Genomic DNA, 18,667 nt, shown 5'->3' on the forward strand with positions numbered 1-18,667 from the left:
TTGATAGCAAATCCTTGTACATAGTATATAATGATCAATTGCATTTACTGTACTTAAGTCATGCACTTGTATCAGTGCCCACAGGTTTTCCACAATAGCCCCACTTTTGTTAAAACAGTAATCTATCACAGGTCTTATCTGTGCCATCTTTTCTGGTGGACTCTTGCCAGTGAGGAACGTTGTTGTAATGTAAAGTTATGTAAATGCTGCCCTACCCCATCCATGATATTCCTCAGCACCACCTTTGTGTTTTGTTTTTCTACTATTTTAACCAAGAAAAAGGAAAATATTGATTCATATTGGGTACAGTTCCTTGACTGACTGCAAAGGAACTGACCTGAACCATGACCAAGCCTACCCTAAGTTATTCTGTGTGTTCTTTCACGAATATCTTCAACTGCTGTACTTACTAAACTAAAAACAAAAGAAGTTAGTTTTTTCCCCCCTTAAATAGCATCCTCCTTACACTGCTCTCTCTCTGTAATCCACAAACTGGACCATCTGTTTACGAGCATGAGAGATGACTGGAGTGAGTGGAGTTATTGGAGTACCAGGTGTAGTACCACTCGGAGTTGAAGCAGCAGGTGTGGAAGCAACAGGTGTGGAAGCACCAGGGGTACCACCTGGGGTACCACCAGGAGTGGTACCTGGAGTAGCAGGTATAACTACAACAGGAGTTGGGCCTGGACTTTCTGCACCAACTCGGGACTCCAGTCGTGGGGTGGATGTGACAAAACGTGCCTCCCTGATGCGGTATGGACTCCGATAGGTAGAGATGGGTGACAACTCAGAGCCCCAGCCCAGATAGCTTCCACTAGATGGAGACTGAGCTTCTGCGCTGAAATACAGTGTGGTGCTGGACTCTCCAGGTATCACTGTTTTTTTCTCTGGAGAACCAATCAGGAGAGGAGAGCGCCGTTCAGGTGACCAGCCAGGAGTCTTGATGTCCAGGGAACCTGCAGAGGATGAGGCCTCAGTGAGGGTTGCGGCATTGCTGTCAATTTGTTGGAGGCTTCCAGGTTGCCGAGGAGATGATGGTGACGGAGATCCGTAGGCAGCACTCTGAAAGTCTTCATCACCTGAACAGGAACATAACATGTGAATAGACCTAGACTCACCCAGACATAAGTATGACTTAACAGACTAACTATATTCTGATGATTGGCACCAGGTGGCAGGTCTGAGTAATGCCTAGTGTCCACATGTTCTCATCAATTTCCAGGTTGGCTGCAGATAGATATAAGGAAGCAAATGGGGCAGAGCTGAAGCTGACAGTGGCCTTGCCACTAGTGACACCTACTCACGGGTTGGAAAATTTCATCACCTGCTTGTTGTGCTGCAGTGGTGAGCTTTAAGATAACAGATCAGGTACAGATCTGCATCTGTGTTTGGTACAAATCTGATGCCATCAGCTTGCTGCAGAGTTCCTGGGATGTTGCAGATGGCCGGTTAAAGCTGCTGCGAGCTTACCAGTGACCTGGTTGGGTTCCCGCTGATTTCTATCGGCGTCGAAATTTTGAACCGTCCTAAATATTTTTCCAGATTATCCCGACACTCCAGTTGGTGGGCAACGTGCTCCAGGTTTGACCATGTATGTGTGCAGATGGATTGCAGTGGGGTTGGTGATTATGTTGTGAGTTTGCCGTTTTGCAATTTTTTCTATCGGGAAGCCAACCATAGCCTAACAGGATACATGTGGACAGGGAGTTTAGCACAAAAGGCATTATCTTTTACCTGGCATGCAAGTGTCACTGATTATTATCAATTTCACACACAGTGATGCTGTGTATGTGATTGTGCTCATCTAAGCACTGTAGGTGTGCTGGTTTTAATACAAGGTGGGATCGTGTGCACTGCTATTGCAGGGAAAGAGAAAGGAATTGCACCATAGACCACCAAAAGCCTGGCTGAACGTGGAGTTTTTCCTGCACTTTATACGTCACATTATTCAGATATGCCTTATAAAGGTGGGTTCACAACACATGGATACTCTGCTTGTATGCACAGGATGGACAATAGTGCTCATCATCACTATCACTCATTAAACTACAATGAAACTGAACAGAAAACAAGAAATAAATTAAGTAAAGGTTAAAACTAATGGAAAAAATATACAGCCATTTGTGAGAACTTCTGATCTCATCAGATCTCAAAAGTAAAGCAAAGGAGGTCCCGGCTAGTACTGGGCATTGAGAGTGCCTTTGAACACCGGAACTGTAAGCATGTTTTTCCATACAGAACTGTACATTCTAACAAATTATTTCTATTTTACTTTACAGTACCCTACTGGCAGTTACAGTTGTCAGTAGGGTACTGTTATGCTACAGTGTGCCTACTGTAAAATACTGTACTGTAAAAATATTACAACAACGTCCCACTGTTAAATTGCAGTCAGCAGCTGTAATTGCCAGAATGATAATGGGTTCAGTGTTTTTCAGGTACCTTTATCCTCTGAGGGTGCAGCGCTGGACTCTTCTTCAGCTGTCTCTTCCAGGATGACTTCGTGGACTGGAATAAGTTCCGGATGCTTTCTTATATCTGGAAATGTTGTGGGAGGGGTTTGCCTGACCGGTCTGGCCACCACAATGCTGTGAGCTGGCTTTGGTGGTTGGTGTACCTCCCTCACCTGAGGCCAAGAAAAACAGCAGAGGCTCAGAACGCAGACACAGTGAATGCCATATCAGTAGGTATCACTCTGGCTGATATCTACTCAGTCTTTTCACACATATAAATAGTTGAACATTTATTTGAAAACAAAACTTGTGGGTCACCTGCGGGGGAGGTGGTTGAGGAGCTGGTTGTGAAACCCGAGGAGTTTGTGGTTGAATAGGTGGAATCTGACAAAGCACAATAAGTACAAGAAAGCCTTTTAATCACACAAGTCAAAACAGAGAGTTTGAATACTAACCCATCCAGCCATCTTCTGAGCAGTCACTGGGTGAGAGGCACAGTACACCCTGGACAGACTGCCAGTACGTTGCAGGGCTAACACATATAGTCAGACCAACACGTTCACACTCTCACTCACACCTACGGTCAATTTAGAGTCACCAATTCACCTAATATACCTGTCTTTGGAAGTGGGAGGTGTGCTGCTTTGGTGGTTGCTCTGCTTCCCCTCCCTTTCTTTTTCTCCAGGTGCAACATCACAGACCTGATTTTCATCACCTGTCTACAATCAACTCACCTGCTTATAAGCCCTGGTTCAGCCACTTCACCTTCACCACACTCTCAGTTATTGCTATGTGGTAACCTGGCCTCCCTATCCGAGAAGATAGTGTTTCATGATGTTCTTATCTCCGTTACCTCGTTTTCTGTCCAGCCTTTGCTTCTTTGTTCACAGCATTCCAGTCTCCTGTCACCTCAATGGGTGGCCACCTGGTTCCAGTTTCCTGCCACTACACCTGTTCTGGTCCAGTCTGTGTCTCCTGCCTCCTGTGTCTCCTCCTCTTGTATATTATCCCAATAAATTGTTACTTTGCTTTTCACAACAGCTCCCTGCTGTTTTGGTTCAATCTTGGTTTGATCAGCTCGATCATAACAGGAGTTTCTGGCCATGTCATGGACTCAGTGTGTGCAGGCAAACTGCATCAAGCCCTCAGTTCACAGGGGACACTCTTGGGACACCAACAGCAAACAACAGATCCAAACCCTCACCAACCAACAGCAGTCCTTATCCCTGCAGGTATCACAACTGTGCTCTTAACTCACCACAATCATAACTTAATTATCTCAGATCACTCCCGCTCCCACGCCATCTCCGCCAACACCGGCACCACTAGCTCTGCCGGAAGCCACCACATCACACAAAGCCACTATTTGCCACCCAGAACCATTATCCGGAATCGTAGACACCTGTGCTTCCTTTTTGATGCAATGTTCTTTAGACTTTTCATAATACCCATTACATTACACCACAGATCAGAACAAAATAGCTTATATAATGAGTTTGCTCCGGGGGGACGCACTAGCATCGGCTACAGCCCTCTGGGGTATCAACTCACCCATTTTGAACACCTATTCCTCCTTTATCCAACAGTTTCAGATGGTCTTCGACTATCCGATGCGGGGGCATATGACCTCCAAACAATTGTTGTCTCTCCGTCAGGAGAATTGCAGTGTCACAGATTATTCAGTCGAGTTCTGGGTTCTGGCACCTGAGGCCAACTGTGAAGCATTTTTGTAAATGAGCTAAATGAACAATTTAAAGATGTGCTGGCGGTCCGGGACGAACAGGAATCATGAGACAAACTTATTGCCCTAGCTATAATAATTGACAACCAGTTGAGGGAGAGACAGTGGGAGAAAGGCTGGTGGGCCAAGCACACGTCTTTCCCTCACATCCCTCAGCAACGCAGTCCCACTCCTTCTGCCTCCGGCTCTACCGACAGTACGCTCCCCAGGAAAACTACACCACCTACCGATGAGGCAATGCAGTTCGGCAGAGACAGCAGCTGGAGAGTGTATTTATTGTAGTGCCAGGGGTCATATTATATATGTCCGGTTTGGCCAAAAGCCAATGCTCACCCATAGGTCCTGAGCTAAGGGTGAGCCATATCAGATTCACAAGTGAGAATTCGGTGCACATCCAAATCCCGGCCACCATTCTATTCCAGCATCATTCTATTCTAGCATTCTGTTACCAATACCGGCACTTATAGACTCAGGGGCGGAGGGTAATCTTCTGGACACTAGGGTGGTCACTGAAGCGCAAATCCCGGTCTTGAACTTGGCACTTCTCTTGCGTTTCACACCCTTGACTGCACAAGTTTACCCGTTATCACACATCAAACTGAACCACTCACATTAGTAGTGTCAGGTAATCACTGGCACTCTTTTTTTATTCCTCTTCTTCTCCATTGGTGTTGGCGCATACATGGCTCACCCTCCATAATCCGTATTTTGATTGGCCATCAGGTACAATCACCCGGTGGAGCACAGGTGTTTACAGTCCTCCATGCCCCCTAGTTTAGGTGCCAGAGAGTCCGTGAGTTCACCTCTGGATCTAACAACTGTCCCTGATTGTTATCACGACGTAGGTGAAGTTTTCAGTAAAGCTTCCTCCTCACCGTTGGAAGTAATAATGCACAAGCTTTTACCGCACTTCCCTCCCCTACAGTCAGTTATACAATCTGTTGCGTCTGGAAGGGGAATCAGTGGAGCAATACATCGAGGACTCTCTGGCCGCAGGTCTCATTTGTCCCTAATCCTCACCACTGGGGACAGGCTTCTTCTTTGTAGGCAAGAAGGATGGGACACTACATCCGTGCATCAATTTTGGGGGATTGAATGCCATCACAGTCCGTATTCGGTACCTGCTCCACCTCCTCGATTCAGCATTCAACTGCCTGCACAGAGCATACATTTTCACAAAATTGGATATCCGGAACACTTACCATGTGGTCCGAGACAAGGAGGGTGATGAGTGGATGACCGCGTTTAACACCCTTTGGTCACACCAATGCTCCCGCCATATTCCAGGCCCTGGCTAAAGATGCATTGCGTAACTTTCTCAACTGGTTTGTGTTCGTCTATCTGAATGATATCCTCATCCTTTCTAACAACCTCACTGAACACCACAAATCATGACCATCTGATTCTCCAGCGTTTACTAGAGAACAGTTTGTATGTCAAACTAGAGAACTGTGATTTCCACAGAAATACCATGCCCTTTCTTAGTTTTGTCTTCTCAAAGAATCAAATCAAGCCAGATCCAGCTAAGGTCAGTGCCATCACTCAATGGCCCACACAACCATTCAACAGCTTCAGCAGTTCCTGGGCCTTGCCAATTTTTACCGCCACTTTAAACATGACTTCGGTCAAGTCATAGCCCCTCTCACTATGCTCACATCACCACCAGTTCGTCGTGGAGGTTGATACCTCCGACATTGGAATCAAGGCCATCCTGTCCCAGTGAGCTGAGAGGGTCAGTCACCTCCGTCCTTGTGCTTTCTTCTCCCAGGATCTGTCTCCCACAGAGCAGAAGTGTGACAAGATAACCCGGAACTCCTGGCGGTCAAGGATGCACTGGAGGAGTGGAGACACTGGCTGGAAGGTACTGCAGTTCCATTCATCATATGGGCCGACCATAACAACTTAGCATACATCCAGTCAGCAAAACATCTAAACTCCAGCCAGGCCAGGTAGTCGCTCTTTTTTGAAGGTTTAACTTCACCGCCACCTACCATCTCAATTCCAAGAACATTAAACAGAATGCACAGTTCAATCCCTCAGACCAGCTATCACCTCCAGACCAGATCCAGCCCATAGACCTAGTGGTGGGCATCCTCACATGGGACATTGAGAGAGTACTCCAGGACGCACAATGCCAGCACCCTGATCCCGGAGGAGGATCTCCCGGACAGCTGTATCTGTGAAGGCTCTCAGTTGTCCAGGTGGTTTCCATAGTAGAGAAGCTTGACTCTTTGACTGGACTGGGTTGCTTGATGCGAGGACGTTTCGCTTCAAATCGCAGAAGCTTCCTCAGCTAAAATTCTTGCTCTGGTCTGACTTCTGTCTTGACTCTTGTAGAGAAGAACAAACAGAAGCCACAAAAGCTGGAGTTTTAAACCTAACCAGACACCCTCCTACCGAGAGGCAGACTGCTATTGGCTAGTGACTAAACAATTGCTTTAATTAGTACGTATTGTGCTCTAGTGCTCTAGGCAACATTGAAGGAAATTTGAAACTGCTGGCTAAGTATAAGCATAAATTTGGTAAGATTGTAATTCACGTCGGCAGTAATGACACCCGGTTACGCCAATCGGAGGTCACTAAAATTAACATTGAATCGGTGTGTAACTTTGCAAAAACAATGTCGGACTCTGTAGTTTTCTCTGGGCCCCTCCCCAATCGGACCGGGAGTGACAAGTTTAGCCGCATGTTCTCCTTGAATTGCTGGCTGTCTGAGTGGTGTCCAAAAAATGAGGTGGGCTTCATAGATAATTGGCAAAGCTTCTGGGGAAAACCTGGTCTTGTTAGGAGAGACGGCATCCATCCCACTTTGGATGGAGCAGCTCTCATTTCTAGAAATCTGGCCAATTTTATTAAATCCTCCAAACCGTGACTATCCAGGGTTGGGACCAGGAAGCAGAGTTGTAGTCTTACACACCTCTCTGCAGCTTCTCTCCCCCTGCCATCCACCCAGTACCCCATCCCTGTAGAGACGGTGCCTGCTCCCAGACCACCAACAACCAGTAAAAATCTATTTAAGCATAAAAATTCAAAAAGAAAAAAATAATATAGCACCTTCAACTGCACCACAGACTAAAACAGTTAAATGTGGTTTATTAAACATTAGGTCTCTCTCTTCTAAGTCCCTGTTAGTAAATGATATAATAATTGATCAACATATTGATTTATTCTGCCTTACAGAAACCTGGTTACAGCAGGATGAATATGTTAGTTTAAATGAGTCAACGCCCCTGAGTCACACTGTCAGAATACTCGTAGCACAGGCCGAGGGGGAGGATTAGCAGCAATCTTCCACTCCAGCTTATTAGTTAATCAAAAACCCAGACAGAGCTTTAATTCATTGAAAGCTGGACTCAGTCTTGTCCATCCAAATTGGAAGTCCCAAAAACCAGTTTTATTTGTTGTTATCTATCGTCCACCTGGTCGTTACTGTGAGTTTCTCTGTGAATTTTCAGACCTTTGTCTGACTTAGTGCTTAGCTCAGATAAGATAATTATAGTGGGCGATTTTAACATCCACATAGATGCTGAGAATGAAAGCCTCAACACTGTCAGCTTGCACTCGGCCGAGACGGACGCGTTTTCTCTTCTCTCCCTCCCTCCTTATCTTTCCTGCTTCTGTGGCGTGTTGTCTGTGAGGCTCCAGTTTTTGCTCTTCTGAAAAGTGACAAAAATGGATTTGTTAAAGTGGTCTCTGAACGCAATTGACACTATTTTTTCTACAAGACATTCGGGGGCGGAGGACCCGACCTGTCCTGCCGGGAAGCATGTGATGGGCTACGTGATGGACTCGTGGAGGAGATGGCAGGTCATGTGCCTTTACACGCTGTCTGTGGAGGACGTCGAAGATGTTTATCTATTTGGCTTGGGAGTGACCGGCTTTCTGCTGTGTGGTGCGGGCATAGCGCTGGTTTACTGGAAAATTAAAAAAGTGGAGGCTGTTTTGATTGGGCTGTGCAGATTGCCCCACTTGATTGATTCGATTGGAAGGACAGTGACTGCTCAGTCGGCGGGTGTTAACCGCACGTTGGAAACCATCTCTGGGAGGATTGCAGCGCTGGAAAACCGCCTTGACCGTCAGTAAATGACCACATTTCCTTTCTACATTCAGATGCATTGAGAGCCATTTTGTTCTCAGAACTGTGGAATCTTTCAGGCGTATGCTAATCAGACATTCGTTTGGCTTCCCCAAGACAGCTGCACTTCAAGGCCGCTGCGATAAAAAACCTCCAAGAAGATTAAACACTCAAGCCTCGCTTCCCTGGTTTCCCCCTCCCTCAGCTTCTCCAACTCTGACGTTGACTGTGAACAGTGGACTGCTCAGAGAACCCCCCTCCCTTCCAGGATTCAGTCATGGCCGTTGTTTAGCGCCAAAAAGGGCTGCTACTGGAGTGTTCTGATAAACTGGACTTTCAAATCTCGGCTGTCGTCCTGTGTTCTTGTTTGTCTGTGTGTTTACTGTTCTCTGTGCTGATAAGAGTTTTTTCCTCATTGTTGTGGCTTCTCGAAGGCAGCAACCTTGAGGGTTTTTTTCTCGCTTTTTTATATGTGTTTATGTACCAGGCCGGCTTATGTCTGTTACGTGTGTGTTGTTTGTCTTTGGGTCGGTCATGGTTTGCTCAGCCCTGCTGTGACCTAAAGCAGGGATGTACATCTAGAGCTGGTCCCTGGGCGCCTTATGGCGACTTCTGCTCCTAACTGGCAATTAGGATAGGTTAAATGCAGTAGACACAATTCATTGTGCAGGGAACATGTTCCTTTGTGCATATGACAATAAAATTCTTTTGAATCCTGCATTTAATCTATTATTAGACTTGATTGGCTTTGCTCAAAATGTAAATGAGTCCACCCACCACTTTAACCATACTTTAGATCTTGTTCTGACTTATGGTATGGAAACTGAAGACTTAACAGTATTCCCTGAAAACCCCCTTCTGTCTGATCATTTCTTAATAACATTTACATTTACTTTAATGGACTACCCAGCAGTGGGGAATAAGTTTCATTACAGTAGAAGTCTTTTGGAAAGCGCTGTGAATAGGTTTAAGCATATGATTCCTTCTTTGTTATGTTCTCCAATGCCATATACCAACACAGTGCAACACAGAGTAGCTACGTAAACCCTGTGAGTGAGATAGATTATCTCGTCAATAGTTTTACATCCTCACTGAGCACAACTTTGGATGCTGTAGCTCCTCTGAAAAAGAGAGCCTTAAATCAGAAGTGCCTGACTCCGTGGTATAACTCACAAACTCGCAGCTTAAAGCAGATAACCCGTAAGTTGGAGAGGAAATGGCGTCTCACTAATTTAGAAGGTCTTCACTTAGCCTGGAAAAAGAGTCTGTTGCTCTATAAAAAAGCCCTCCGTAAAGCTAGGACATCTTACCACTCATCACTAATTGAAGAAAATAAGAACAACCCCAGGTTTCTTTTCAGCACTGTAGCCAGGCTGACAAAGAGTCAGAGCTCCATTGAGCCGAGTATTCCTTTAACTTTAACTAGTAATGACTTCATGACTTTCTTTGTTAATACAATTTTAACTATTAGAGAAAAAAATACTCATAACCATCCCAAAGACATATCATTATCTTTGGCTGCTTTCAGTAATGCTGGTATTTGGTTAGACTCTTCCTCTCCGATTGTTCTGTCTGAGTTACTTTCATTAGTTACTTCCTCCAAACCATCAACATGTCTATTAGACCCCATTCCTACCAGGCTGCTCAAGAAAGCCCTACCATTAATTAATGCTTCGATCTTAAATATGATCAATCTATCTTTATTAGTTGGCTATGTACCACAGGCTTTTAAGGTGGCAGTAATTAAACCATTACTTAAAAAGCCATCACTTGACCCAGCTATCTTAGCTAATTATAGGCCAATCTCCAACCTTCCTTTTCTCTCAAAAATTCTTGAAAGGGTAGTTGTAAAACAGCTAACTGGTCATCTGCAGAGGAATGGTCTATTTGAAGAGTTTCAGTCAGGTTTTAGAATTCATCATAGTAGTCCTGTTAGACCTCAGTGCTGCTTTTGATACTGTTGACCATAAAATTTTATTACAGAGATTAGAGCATGCCATAGGTATTAAAGGCACTGCGCTGCAGTGGTTTGAATCATATTTATCTAATAGATTACAATTTGTTCATGTAAATGGGGAGTCTTCTTCACAGACTAAGGTTAATTATGGAGTTCCACAAGGTTCTGTGCTAGGACCAATTTTATACACTTTATACATGCTTCCCTTAGGCAGTATTATTAGAAAGCACTGCTTAAATTTTCATTGTTGCGCAGATGATACCCAGCTTTATCTATCCATGAAGCCAGAGGACACACACCAATTAGTTAAACTGCAGGAATGTCTTACAGACATAAAGACATGGATGACCTCTAATTTCTTGCTTTTAAATTCAGATAAAACTGAAGTTATTGTACTTGGCCCCACAAATCTTAGAAACATGGTGTCTAACCAGATCCTTACTCTGGATGGCATTACCCTGACCTCTAGTAATACTGTGAGAAATCTTGGAGTCATTTTTGATCAGGATATGTCCTTCAATGCGCATATTAAGCAAATATGTAGGACTGCTTTTTTGCATTTGCGCAAATCTCTAAAATTAGAAAGGTCTTGTCTCAGAGTGATGCTGAAAAACTAATTCATGCATTCATTTCCTCTAGGCTAGACTATTGTAATTCATTATTATCAGGTTGTCCTAAAAGTTCCCTGAAAAGCCTTCAGTTAATTCAAAATGCTGCAGCTAGAGTACTGAAAGGGGACTAGAAGGAGAGAGCATATTTTACCCATATTGGCCTCTCTTCATTGACTTCCTGTTAATTCTAGAATAGAATTTAAAATTCTTCTTCTTACTTATAAGGTTTTGAATAATCAGGTCCCATCTTATCTTAGGGACCTCATAGTGCCATATCACCCCAATAGAGTGCTTCACTCTCAGACTGCAGGCTTACTTGTAGTTCCTAGGGTTTTTAAGAGTAGAATGGGAGGCAGAGCCTTCAGCTTTCAGGCTCCTCTCCTGTGGAACCAGCTCCCAATTTGGATCAGGGAGACAGACACCCTCTCTACTTTTAAGATTAGGCTTAAAACTTTCCTTTTTGCTAAAGCTTATAGTTAGGGCTGGATCAGGTGACCCTGAACCATCCCTTAGTTATGCTGCTATAGACTTAAGCCCTTTTCACACCGGGGCTGCTCCCAGTTGCTCCCTGTGGCGTCATGACGACGCAGGAATTTCTGCGTCAGGTGCGCGCAGCAGGGGGCAGAGAGGAGGTGAGAACGCAGCCTGCAGGTTCTCTGCACAGAGAAGTCAGAGTGCACAGTTTGGCTGCAGACAGACTGTGCACTCTGACTTCTCTTCTGCTTGTTGTGCTGAGCTGCAGGGCTGCGCTCTGAGTTCTGTTATAGTTTATCATTCCTCCCTTGACCGCATGCGCGCGTGCACGGACCGTCCTTTAGCAAATGTTGAGATTGTTGGAGTTCTACCTGATGTTGACATGTCCTGGACTTATGTCCTTTCTTAACTGTGATGAGAGAGTGAGGAGAGAAAGGAGCTAACTGCCTGCAGACAGTTTTTTTTTCTTTTCTTTCCTCCTTTGACCGTGAGATGCACGCGCGCGCGAGCAAACAGTCAAGCAATGCGGAGATGTCTGGAGTTCTACTTGATTTTGACATGTCCTGTCTCAGGACTTATGTCCTTTTTTGTCCTTTTTTTTTTTTTTAACTGTTCACATGTGCGCGTGTGAACGAACGTCCATGAGTGGACTGGATGTCCGGACATTTTACTGGATATTTCTGGCAATCAGTCTGCATTTTTTTTTAGCGTGTAGTTTTTACTGCATTAAGTACACGGTATAAAAACAATCCTGTGTGATTTATACTGCGGGAACAACGGAACACAGCAGGAATCAGAAATTGGCTCCGAGTCACACCGGGTAACGCCTCTTTGCCCCGAGTTATGCCTCTTTGCCCCAACTTGCGCTGGAACCACTTCCTTTCTGCGTCGAGCACAGGACGCCAAAAAAATTAAACAGGTTTAATTTTTCGGCGCCCGACTTGCTTCCTCCTTTGCGCCCTCGCGCTGTTGTGGCGCCGAGCTGCATCGTCTGGGCACTGAGTTGCTTCCACGCGGCGTCGTCATAATGACACACGGCGCAACCGGGAGCAACCCCGGTGTGAAAGGGGCTTTAGACTGCTGGGGGGTTCCCATGATGCACTGAGTGTTTCTTTCTCTTTTTGCTCTGTATGCACCATGCATTTAATCATTAGTAATTGATCTCTGCTCCCCTCCACAGCATGTCTTTTTCCTGGTTCTCTCCCTCAGCCCCAACCAGTCCCAGCAGAAGACTGCCCCTCCCTGAGCCTGGTTCTGCTGGATGTTTCTTCCTGTTAAAAGGGAGTTTTTCCTTCCCACTGTCGCCAAGTGCTTGCTCACAGGGGGTCGTTTTGACCGTTGGGGTTTTTCTGTAATTATTGTATGACTTTTGCCTTACAATATAAAGCGCCTTGGGGCAACTGTTTGTTATGATTTGGCGCTATATAAATAAAATTTATTTGATTTGATTTAGTTAGCACCCTCCTAATGACAGGGTAGCTGTCCCTCCTAACGATGGGACTGACGCCTCTCCTGACGGCTTACTCTGTTTACTCTGCTCTGCTACCCCCCCCCCCCTTTCTGTTTCTCCAGGCACCATATCACAGAGCTGATTTTCATTACCCGTCTACAATCACCTCACCTGTTTATAAGCCCTGGTGCAGTCACCCCACCTTCACCAGACTCCCAGTTATCGCTATGTGATAACCTGGCTTCCCTATCTGAGAAGATACCATTTCACGTTGTTCTAGTATCCACTGCCTCATTTTCTGACCAGCCTTTGTTTCTTTGTTCCCAACATTCCAGTCTACCGTCAGTTCCGTGGACAGCCACCTGGTTTCAGTTTCCTGCCATTACACCTGTTCTCGTCCTGTCTATATCTCCTACCTCCTGTGTCTCCTGCAACATTCCAAATTCTCTTGTATATCATCCTAAAAAATTGCTTTTCACAACAGCTCCCTGCTTTTTGGGTCCGATCTCGGTTTGATCAGTTTGGTCATAACAGGATGGAAGCTCGGCGTTGTCATTTGTTCAATGGCGACAAGAAGAGTTTATTCTTGAGTTCTTTGTGACGTGTGAAGTAACATTAATTCGGCTGATACATTCTGCTTGCTAATGTGGTGTTTGCATTATGAATAATTATTATTAAAATTAAATTAATTTTATTGCTTGTTAGATGAAGTAGCACCATGTTTCGAAAATAAATATGACATATTGATGCAAGCTTTTTTCTTCTTGATGACACATGTGATTCATACTCCAATGTGACTTATAGTGCAGAAAATACAATAATATACAAATAATGAATGTTTATGAGTTCAATGGTATGAATATTTCATGAGGTGAAATATGGAATGTTCCATTCAATGAGGCAAAGCCAAGTTCCAGCTTTCACCGTCACATCACTCTATTGCCCTCTGGTGGCCAATAGTTACTGAATTTAAATTTAAAGTTGGTTATTTAAGTCTCACACAGGTCTCCCTGCATGTCTTCTGCTTCTGTGCATCTCACGTGGACACTGTATCAGCTGCAGCTGAGGTAAAATACAACAGATGTGGATGTGGAAGAAATCCGCGGTATGGATTAATAACCCTACCAACTGACATCAAGCTTGAAACGCTCAACAGAAGAAACTCAAAAAACAAACCTGGGGGCCCCCAGGGTAATCAGGAGAGTGAACTTCTTCAGACAGACCCATCAGTCCAGCAAGTCCTCCTTCACCATAAGCCGACCAGATGGTAGAAACATTACCCGTTTTTAATGCCAAGCGAATCAGCAGCCAGTGGTGATGCTTCCAGCCCTCCCACTGAAGAGGAAGGTCCATGAGGGTCCCACCTCCTGGACAAAAGAAAATGGACATACAGACGGATAGAGTCATGGTTCATTCATCTGTTTCACCTACTTGCTCTTCACCTCTAATACCACTCTCCCCAGTCTCTAGTCTTTTTGTCAGGAATCAGCTCCACGTGTTTACACTCACTCGTTTCCTATCCACAATCAGCCAGTACTGAATCCTCAATTCAATTCTTCAATTCACTTTATTTATAAAGCACCAAATCACAATATAAATCATCTTAAGGTACTTCCCAAGGGTAAAGTCTAACTTTACCAATCCCTCTGGGCAAGCAGGTTGGTTAGATTAGGTTGGCTGCAACAGAAAAAAAAAAAAAAAAAAACTCCCTTGGGTGTATTCTGGGGAAAAAACATACCAGACTTAGAGGTGTGGCCAAATACTTTGGGCATGCTAACAATAACAAAAATCAATTATAGAATTGTCAAACATGCAAAACAGAGCATCCAGATAATACAAAGCCCGGTGAACATTGTGTTGCACAGTTCATCACAAGTGGCAAAGAACACTGTCCATTGACTTTGGTCCAGACACCACATGCTCAGACAGGAGAAGACTGCTCCACAGACACTGTAATGATCCTCATCGAACATACAACAATCAGCAATGGCGATTCCCCCAGTATCTTCAATTGCTGTACCTCAGACAAAAAGAGTAAATCCTGCCTGCTCAACCTGATCTTCATTTGGTGTGTCTGCTTTGCTGATTGCTCTCCCTGGTTTCTGACGTGCTGCTTACTTGCCCAACTTTCACACTGCTCCTGATCTCCTGATGGCATGGCTTTACTGTTCTCCAGCCTATTTGACCTGTGTCTAAACTCTGTCTCTGCTCCGTTTTTGGTGCCAAATTCTGCCTGCTGGCTCATTAGGTTCTTTCATTGTTCTTGAGTTTCGTGGTCTCTTCTCAGTGCCTCGAGGCTTCATCACCTCCAAGATCAGCTCCACAGGACAGCACTTTCATCCACTGCAGGTTGCAGAACCTAAGCTGTTTTATCTCTGGTTGGAACCCAGATGGAAGACCCATCTGAGAATACCTGGTGTATCCATATTACTATCCAGCCAGGTACCCAGCCATCCATCTCCATCCTCAGGACTACTCCCATTTTTATTAGACTCTTCTACCTCAGCTCCATCGAAACTGTTGTTAAACCGCCTTCTGTGTTGCCATTACAATATGGACTACATAAATATATACATACATACATACATACATACATACGTACGTACCAGACAGTGTTGCATGACGGTGGATGGTGGGTGAAACTTTCTCCTCTAGCGATAGCGTAGATCCACGCTCTGTACAGGCTCCGCCTATCCCCCTGTGGCGAATACTCTGGAAGATCTCAAAGGACTTGGGGTGAAGGAAACGGTAATACAGCACCAATGCTATCACACCTACAGATATGTAGAAAATAGAAATGGGTAGGACTTGGACTGATTAACAAAAGCTGTTGGCAGTCACACATGGAATGTGCAGGTACTAAGAAGAGGAAATTGAACAAATAGTGTCTGAAACTGTATTTAACTTTTCTATATATACAGTTTGCGAACATCTCACCAATAAGGAAGCTGCAGAAAACTGCAGCTGGGATGCCAACAGTATCCCACGACACCATGGTAAACAGCCAAGAGGAGGCCAGGAGAAGAAATGCATTTTCCAAGAACATTACCTAAAAAGGTAATAACGGAAACACAGGAATGGTTTGAATCTGACGTCTATATTTATCATTTTATTCGGTATATCTGTGAAGGAGGTTTTTTTTTTTCACCTGTTTTTATGTTTGTTCATAAATATTCATCAATAGGAAAAAAAAAAAAATAGTAAAAAGACATTTTGTCAGGTTTCGGCCCTAAGGTGGGGTCACTTCTCTTCCCTTTCCGCAGTACGATTTTGTAGGCATTAGTTTTGTTCTGAGTTCATCATTTATTTTGTATTCTGTAGTCTCTGGTTTTGTTTTCTGTTTATTTTGTATTTTCTGTTTTTCATATTTTAGTCGTGTGGTTTATTCAGTCATGGTTTCTGTCCAGTTATTGTTATTTCCATTGTGTTGTGCTTTTGTTTCTGGTTTTCTCTGCTGCTTCTTAGTCTTAGTCTTTAGTTGTTTCAGTCCTCTTTTGTTCTTCACTTAATATGGTTATCTTGTCTTTTCTTTTCTGTTCTACAGTTAAGCTGTTTATCTAGTGAATACTTTGTTATATTTATTATCTTTGAGACTTTTTGCCATGTGTAATGTTTAGCATGCTATCTTTATAGTCATTGCTTTTGGTCACTGTTTGTATTTCTTTCACGTACACTCTTGGACTTGTCTGTTTCATCTTTGTCACAGTCTGCCTGGATCACTCCTTCACTCTCTTGCATCTCTTCCTTCCTCTTGGATTCACCTGACCATGTCTCCCTTCTAGAACATTCTTCCACATGTGCACGTTGTTAGCCTAATTACCCCACCTGTGTATTTAAGCCTTTCACTTTCTCCACTCCCCTGCCAGTTCGTTGCGATCCTTGTATCCACATTCCAGCGTTTTGCTCTTGTCTTGTTACGACCTTGCTTTGTTTACCTTGTTTTGCCTCAGCCTATGATACAGTATCTCTCCGTGCCTTTGAACCCAGCCTGTCTCTCAACCATGTTTTTGCCTAGCACTTATCTGTACCTCTGCTTCGTTGCCTACCTTCCCGTGTATGGTACCCCTGCTTGTGAAAACAATAAAGATTATTTTTTACTTATAACACCTTGCCCTCGAGTCTGCATTTTGTGCCCTCCCACTTTTTGTGCCATGCACCCTTGAGTCATGACGCGTTTATGAAATGTGGAGTTTGCGTTGAGCCTAGAATGTGTTGAAGTCATTTAAATTTGATCAGCTACAGGGCCAAGACAAGGACATAATAAAATTAGTTATCACTGTGAGACTAATTTTGGGAATGGGTGACGGAATAATTTCAAAAGATGGGCAAGGAAGACAACCTTGGCCCAGACCTTTGAAAAAAAGGAATAGTGCAAACTTATTACTATTGTTGTTATTATTATTATTATGTGACATGATAGACGTTTCAATTGCAATTAATTATTGGCTTTAATTTTTTTATACATTTTTTGTAAAAATGCATTTACTGCAGTTGGTCACTGAGTGTTGTCATCAGCCTAGTACTTCAGTAATAAAAAAAAGACACATTAAGGCTACTGCAGTTTTAGGATCAAACTGAGTTTGGTATATTACTTATGTTAATTTTGTTAAATAACTGCCAAACCAAACCAAGTTTGCATTGAATTTCAAAATAAAAATGCTGCTTGTATTGCAGTGTGTTGTTTGTATCTTGGGATTTTGTGGTGTGGATTTGTAATGGAGGCAGATGTGTCAAATGAAGAAGTGAGTAGACTGAGTTTAACTGAAAAGCAGTGATTTCTGAAGGGTTTATGGACATCCTGGGATAGATTACGACAATCACATGCACACAGTATTTCGTAATTCCTACACTTAGTCAGGTGGCCAAATGACAAAATACAAGGGCTATTGTAGCTTTTCGTTCCCACTTTTACCTGGAAACATAAAAATGTCTTTTTATAATAACTGATACGAGGTCTGTTAGAAAACTATCCGACCTTTTTATTTTTTGCAAAAACTATATGGATTTGACTCATGTGCGCTTGCATCAGCCAAGCTTGAACCTTCGTGTGCATGCCTGAGTTTTTTTCACGCCTGTCGGTTGCGTCATTCGCCTGTGAGCACGCTTTGAGTGAGCAGTGGTCCACCCCCCTCGTCGGATTTTCATTGTGAGGAAAATGTCTGAACGATTTGGAGCTTTGCTGCATCAAATTTTTCCAGAAACTGTGAGAGACAGCCAGGTGGAAACCATTCGGAAGATTCAGACGGCTTTCAGGAATGATTCTATGGGGATCACACAGATTAAGGAGTGTTACAGCCGGTTTAAAGACGGCGCACAATGGCTGAGGGCACGCCGCGCTCCAAGCGGCGATCGACAGGCTGAAACGACCAGATCCTTTCCAAACTGAATGCTGTGTTGATCCGGGACGTCGTCTGACAATCAGAGAAATGGCAGAAGATGTGCACATAGCACTTTTTCGCCACATTCCACTGTTACAGGAGTTTTTGTCATGGAAAGAGGAGCGGAGGAATTCGCCATGGAGCCACTAATGGCGCGGGACAAAAGCACCTCCGTGTTTGTCTCACAGGACATGTTGTAACATGCCCAGCTCTTGCACCATTCGGAAGATTCAGACGGCTTTCGATGGCTTTTCAGTCGTGTGACTATCTGAGAAATTGTGGACGAGCTGGACATGCCACAACATGTCCTGTGAGGCTTCATCACGGTGTTGCTTTTTGTTCTGCGCAATTAGCGGCTCCGTCCCGACGCGTGAATTCCTCCGCACGTCTTTTCATGACAAAAACTCCTGTAACAGTGGAATGTGGCGAAAAAGTGCTATGTGCACATCATCTGCCATTTCTCTGGTAGTCAGACGATGTCCCGGATCAACACAGCATTCAGTTTGGAAATGATCTGGTCGTTTCAAC

General features: G+C 44.1%; 1 protein-coding gene across 1 annotated transcript in view; it reads right to left on the reverse strand.

The window, feature by feature from the left end:
- Window positions 1–270: 270 nt before the first annotated feature.
- Window positions 271–18,667, reverse strand: part of xkr5b (XK related 5b) — a 38,479-nt gene continuing 20,082 nt past the window's right edge. Inside the window, exons 8-13 of the mRNA XM_034187764.1 lie at window positions 15,699–15,810; window positions 15,368–15,535; window positions 13,938–14,128; window positions 2,772–2,837; window positions 2,443–2,626; window positions 271–1,079 (exon numbers count right to left, since the gene is read on the reverse strand). Of these exons, the coding sequence (XP_034043655.1) occupies window positions 463–1,079; window positions 2,443–2,626; window positions 2,772–2,837; window positions 13,938–14,128; window positions 15,368–15,535; window positions 15,699–15,810 (1,338 nt within the window). The 3' untranslated portion in view covers window positions 271–462. The remainder of the gene's footprint in view (window positions 1,080–2,442; window positions 2,627–2,771; window positions 2,838–13,937; window positions 14,129–15,367; window positions 15,536–15,698; window positions 15,811–18,667) is intronic.

The sequence above is a fragment of the Thalassophryne amazonica genome, chromosome 2 (assembly GCF_902500255.1).
Source record: "Thalassophryne amazonica chromosome 2, fThaAma1.1, whole genome shotgun sequence".
Lineage (NCBI taxonomy): Eukaryota > Metazoa > Chordata > Actinopteri > Batrachoidiformes > Batrachoididae > Thalassophryne > Thalassophryne amazonica.